Genomic DNA, 5,921 nt, shown 5'->3' with positions numbered 1-5,921 from the left:
TTTAAGGGGGTCTGAGAACTTTCCGTACCCCCTGTATATATATATATATATATATATATATATTTAAAACTTAAAATAAATAAATACATCAAATAAATGCATCCTTGGTGAGCACAAGTAGTCTTTCACATAGTTGTATAATCCCCCCCCCAAAAAAAAAAATTTGAATAAAATAAACAAAAAATATTAAAACATTTCCAAAAATATTAGAACATTTAAAAAAAAATATTGCAAACCAATTCTTTTTTTTGTCTTAAATAACTTAATAGTTACACAGACCACAATCACATTAAATAAGTGATAAATAAGAAATTGTACACTCTCTCTTAATATACAAAATGATCAAACTTATCTATAAATACATAACATCAACAACATTTAATATTGTTTTTAAAATTTTAAAGAAAAACATGTTTGTTTGTTTTTTTAGATAAAGTCTTATCATGGGTGTAGTCTGCAGGCCAGCGTAATCAGTTCTGTAGGCTAGTAATATTGAACATTACAATTCACAATTTTCCTATGTATATTTTCATTATAATAAACTGTACTGTATTCTGTGAAGAGTACTTAAAGAAAAAAAACTCATCAAATTGTTGTTTTCAATACTACACTATAAAGACATTACAAAAAAAAAACTCAGAAATAAAACAACTGCATGCATTACGATAATAAGGATTTTGGAGGAACGATTTACAGTCTTTGTGCAATATACATAAATATTTTTCCTTTTGATTTAGGGGTGAAATATGACCGGGACGTGTTTTTGTCAGACTCACCCATTAAAAATGTGCAAATAGTTGCTGCTATGAAACACTATGAATCTGCTCTCAGTAAAATTCAAGTAGTCCAAGTTCACTATAATCAAGATTTCTTCTTCAGTAACTTGATCTCCATTTTAAGATAAGTCTTCAGGTTGTCATCGAGAACGTTCTCCTCAATGGCAGCCAGAGCTCTGTCTCCACCATCGCTGTAATATTTCAGCAGTTTTTCAGCATGTTCGATCCACACACAGTTATGGCAGCCGCTCATGCAGCAGTGGCTGGGGGGAGATGGAGGGCCCTCGTCTGCAGGTTCTGGGACAGTCGGTGTCTGGTGTACACTGCTGACGGTGGAAGAAGAGTCTGAGCTTGAACACTGCAGCTCACAGGCAGTGTAGTGCAAAGCTCTGCTCTGAGAAAACACAGTCCAGCGATGGGGTCTGTTTTTGAAGAGAGCCATGTAGCAGGTGTGCAGCTGTAGAAAAGAGTTGCAAATAGATTTATGCAGGAATTCACAATGTTCATCTTTTAACAGCCTCTTCTTTCTCTGAGCTTTTCTAAGTTTCAAATAGGAACATTTGATCTTTTAACTTCAACTTTGTATTTTAATAATGCTAGGTTTTTTTAAACAGTGATAAACAACATGAAATAAAGAAAGGAACACATTATTTAGATTATTATTATATTATCACTTTTCCAAATGTGTTTGACTAAATTACTAATGCTAAAACGTTGAGAAACTATATCTATCTATGCAAAAATGCATATAAAACGTTCATATACATTAAAGGGTTCATATGATGTTGTTAAAAAGAACATTATTTTGTGTATTTGATGTAATGAAATGTGTTTATGCGGTTTAAGGTTTAAAAAACACATTATTTTTTAACATTTATATATATATATATTGCGTATGTTTGCAAAAATATATCCATTTATATATGATTTATTAATATATTTAAAATTCCAGATTTCCAAAGTGCATGAGTGTATATATATATATATATATATATATATATATATATATATATATATAAGAAAATAAGAATGATCTTACCATACTATCTTACTTTTAATATTTTTTTGTGATTTTATAATTAAAATTCAAGAGACAGTTCCCATATTTTAAGAATGTCCCTTTGTCAGTGTCAGTCAATCAATAAATAAACACAAGATCTTCAAGCTCGGTGTATTTTTTATATCAAATTATAGCAGATATATATGAATTTTCAAACCCACCCTTTGCAAACATGACACAACATTGAGTGAAGGCATCGCAGAAGTGGATGACAGCTCAAACAGTCTCTTCAGGAACCGCCATGTTTTCCATATAAATTAGAATGTATTCTGTCTTCAAAATAAATTAAATTACAAACATTATTTTTAAAATCACACAGCAGGTAACGTTTCAACTGGAAGCGTCCATATTGGAATCATGTGTGACCTCTGTTATGCGTGACGGCTAGGGCGAATGCAGTTAGCCAATCAGACCGAAGAATGAAAATACTTTGAGCCAATTAGAAGTTGAGAGAGCGCTTAGGAGGCGGGGTTTGTAGAGAACGCAAACAGACTGCACTAAAATTTATATCCAGTAGATGTCAGTAATGGACCATAATCATACATTTGCCATGAAAAATCGGTGATGGCGCCATTGCCACACACAGAACAAGATGTCTAGAAGTTCAGATAAGATTCAAAATAACAAGAAATGTACTAACACAGCTGCTGCTACTACTACTACTAATAATAATAACAATTCATGTATCCAATAATACAAAATAATAATGAGTATTAATTATAACACAATTCATAAATTAATAAAATAAATATTCTACATATATATATATATATATATATATATATATATAAAAAAAATTTATTATTAATTGTAAAATGCATATATTTGCGATGTAAATTGTATGCTAGGCCTATTTGTGTAGTAGGCTAATGAGTAACAAGCAACATTGGGACCTGCTGTTTTTGGTCAATATTCGTAATTCTGCCTTTTTATTTCATTATGCAGTTTTAATCAACTTCTGCTGGTCAGTTGTTCCTACATTATTATTAATATCAAATTATAGACACTAACCCCCGGTTTAATAGACAAGGCCTAAGCATAGTCCCAGACTAAAATGCATGTCTGGACTGTTTCAACTGAAAGAAACTTGCACTTTTGTGATCTTAAAATATGTCAGATTCATTGTTTTGCCTCAAGACGCACACCAGTAATGCTTTTTTTATCTAAGGCATATTTATAAAATGTCCTAATTGAACTATGGCCTAATCCTGGCTTAACCTAAGACCTGTCTGTGAAACCAGGCCTAAATTACCCAGTTTATCAACTTTTATGGTCAGTCAGATTGTGAATTATCAGTGATGCATGTAATTATCCGGTCATTCCCACAGGACTGTGTGTTTTAGAGGCACGTCCATAGAAACCGAACACACAGCACCCCTGAGACCTACATAAATTCTGCATATATGGAAACTATTAATTTTCAGCATACATATGCTGTTTAAACCTTCTAGTTCATAATACAATAAAACAATGTTGATTTAGGATATTTGCATCTTTCAGATAACCGATACTGATGACTCAGAATCAAGTGTTCCCATGAATAAAACCTGTTTTACTCTTTGGAGAAAACTAGGCTTGGCTTTCCTGTGATTAAGTCTTGAAAAACAAGGCATGCCATTCAAATGATTAGCTGAGAATATTTTTTACTTAAAAGGGAGGAATTTTCCCATTCGCAGGGCAAGTTTATTCATGTTTTGTTAGCTGTGAACACAATGTGATATCAAAAGTAATAATTAAACAGGCAACTGGCCTGACAAGTTAAACTTAAAAATTGTGCAATGATATAACGTCATATAAACACACACACACACACACACACACACACACCGGTCCTCAGTGATACTGTTATCATTGGGACAGTCATGTAAACTGGGGTCTGAAAAATCATAGGTGGGTCTGAAACTTTTAGAATTTTTTAGTGATTGCATGAACAGGAGTGTCCATGCTGGACGATCTTATTATAGTTAGGCTGCAGTGAATGGGTGCCGTCAGAATCAGAGTTTACAGTTTTTCTCAATTGCTTAAACACAAAAACGGGTTTCTATAGTACAAAAACCGATACCCTTATGTCATTCCCAAACACACACACATGCATTTCCCATAACTGTAAACACTATTCACCTATTTCCACACATGCTTCAATATTCAAAACTCATTCTGTAAAAACTTTCACAAAAGTGGCCAAATAAATCATTCACTGCACTGTAAGTTCATTCAGCAAACACATGCTCTCAATATAATTAACTCAAGTCATCAGAAGCTAAACTCAAAGAGCACACCTTTCTCCAGGTGCAAACACTAAGACTCAAAATTGTTAACACACCAATCAGAATTAAAGGGTCATTAAATAGGACCTGGAGCAATGTCCATGTGCTTTGGAACAATGGATCCTAACAATGCTGATGTTGCAAGACAACAGCATGGAAGATGAAGACGAGCAGTCTCTGATGAAATCCGTGCCACCCTACACTCTTAAAAATAAAGGTGCTTCAAAAGGTTCTTCAAGCGATGCCATAGAAGAGACATTTTTTGGTTCCACAAAGAACCTTTCAGTCAAAGGTTCTTTAAAGAACCATCTCTTTCTTAACTTTTTGTAATCTGAAGAACCTTTTTTCGCCACAAAGAACCTTCTGTGAAACAGAAAGGTTCTTCAGATGTTAAAGGTTCTTTATGGAACCATTTAGACAAAAAGGTTCTTCTATGGCATCGTGAAGCACCTTTATTTTTAAGAGTGTAGCTCATCATGTGTTCATACATGGGAGGACTATGAAAGAAGCTGGACAGTTTGTCCAACCGAACCTAAACCGTTACATGGTTGCATCCATTGTCTGTACTTTCAGGAGGGAAAACGGGTAACTTGCTTTGTTACGGTGATGTATGTAGTGCATATAGATTGAATCCACGCTTTGTTTTCTGTGTAGTTTTTGCCACAGTCATCATGGATGACCATAATTTAGTAGCGGTTCTTTCATTTTTTTTTTTGCAGAACTGAGAGGCGGCCATCTATAGAATTCAAATGGTTAAGGAGCAACGATTCCAATATGTGCAGGTGACTGATATACAGTACAGAGTTTACAGTGTAGAACATGGCCTTTCTCTCCGGCACATCAGTACAGTACTGTAATTTTTATTTCTGTAGAGGGTCTTTGAGCTGGATGCCATGGCTGACCCACATGAGTATACATCTTCATTGAGGCAGGGTTCAACCTGACATAGTGCAAAAGAGGGCTCAACATCCTTGGTCACCGTGCGGTCACAAGTTCCTGGCCAGAGGGGAGGCAACACCACCATATGTGCAGCCATCAGCAATCGTGGCGTCCTCCACCACCATGGCAAACTGGGTCCATACAACACGGCACAACTCTAGATTTCTAGATCAGCTGCACAATAACATTCTTCAACAGGAAGGGGAGCCAGGGCAACCAGAGCAGGTCCAATATGTTGTCATTTGGGATAATGTGAGTTTCCATCGTGCTGCTCTGGTTCACACCTGGTTCAATGCCCACCCCAGGTTCACTGTTCCCTTTTATTTATTTTTTCCTCCAGCATATTCCCCATTTCTGAATCCGATTGAGGAATTTTTCTCAGCATGGTGGTGGAAAGTGTGTGACCGCAACCCCCATGTACACCAAAACCTCCTGGAAGCAATGCTGGATGCCTGTGAAGATGTGTCTGTGGAGTCCGTGTTATATAAGGCACACAAGGGCTTTTTATTTTTTTTTTCCACTCTGCCTCGCAAGAGCAAACAATGCGTGATGTTGATGAGATTATGGCCTGACCCACACCTGAGATGAGATGATTATGAGAACGCTCGCTGTTGCTGAGTAACCTGTACATTTGCTTGCCTTTGGAAATAAAGGTTTTGAAAATTAAGTATTCTAGTCTGCATGGACTCTTCATTGCATGTTTTGTTAGTGTGACATTTCAAAGGCCAACTTTTTGGCCAAAATGGCATGTACTGTATTGCTTTAGCCAACTATGTAAGCACAAACATGTGTGTGTGGTTATTTTTTTGGTCAGGGTTGTTTCTGAAAGCTTTAGTCAGTGCTGTGATTTCACAAAGTTCCAAATTATTGGTCTGGAAA

General features: G+C 35.6%; 1 protein-coding gene and 1 long non-coding RNA gene across 2 annotated transcripts; one reads left to right on the top strand and one right to left on the bottom strand.

Annotated features, from left to right (window-relative positions):
• Positions 1–450: 450 nt before the first annotated feature.
• On the bottom strand, positions 451–2,176 carry oxld1 (oxidoreductase-like domain containing 1). Its single transcript, XM_016293577.1, has 2 exons — positions 1,998–2,176; positions 451–1,233 (listed from the first exon to the last, which is right to left on the bottom strand). Exons 1-2 carry the CDS (start codon positions 2,031–2,033, stop codon positions 862–864), a joined length of 408 nt encoding a protein of 135 aa, XP_016149063.1. The 5' UTR covers positions 2,034–2,176; the 3' UTR covers positions 451–861.
• A 2,373-nt stretch (positions 2,177–4,549) lies between these two features.
• Positions 4,550–5,369, top strand: LOC107601409 (uncharacterized). The gene is made up of 3 exons (XR_001610929.1): positions 4,550–4,688; positions 4,823–4,885; positions 4,976–5,369. It is a non-coding gene; the product is annotated as an uncharacterized lncRNA (long non-coding RNA).
• The last annotated feature ends 552 nt before the right edge of the window (positions 5,370–5,921 follow it).

Source organism: Sinocyclocheilus grahami, unplaced genomic scaffold (assembly GCF_001515645.1).
Source record: "Sinocyclocheilus grahami isolate Dianchi unplaced genomic scaffold, SAMN03320097.WGS_v1.1 scaffold305.1, whole genome shotgun sequence".
Lineage (NCBI taxonomy): Eukaryota > Metazoa > Chordata > Actinopteri > Cypriniformes > Cyprinidae > Sinocyclocheilus > Sinocyclocheilus grahami.
Note: the sequence above shows the minus strand (reverse complement) of the source record. Positions and strands in the feature narration are given on the sequence as shown.

Coding starts and splice junctions, on each gene's coding strand:
- oxld1 (XM_016293577.1), bottom strand. CDS start 2,033: ATGCCTTCACTCAATGTTGTGTCATGTTTGCAAAGG. Junction 1,234..1,997: donor TTGTGTCATGTTTGCAAAGG/GTGGGTTTGAAA, acceptor TCTTTTCTACAG/CTGCACACCTGCTACATGGC.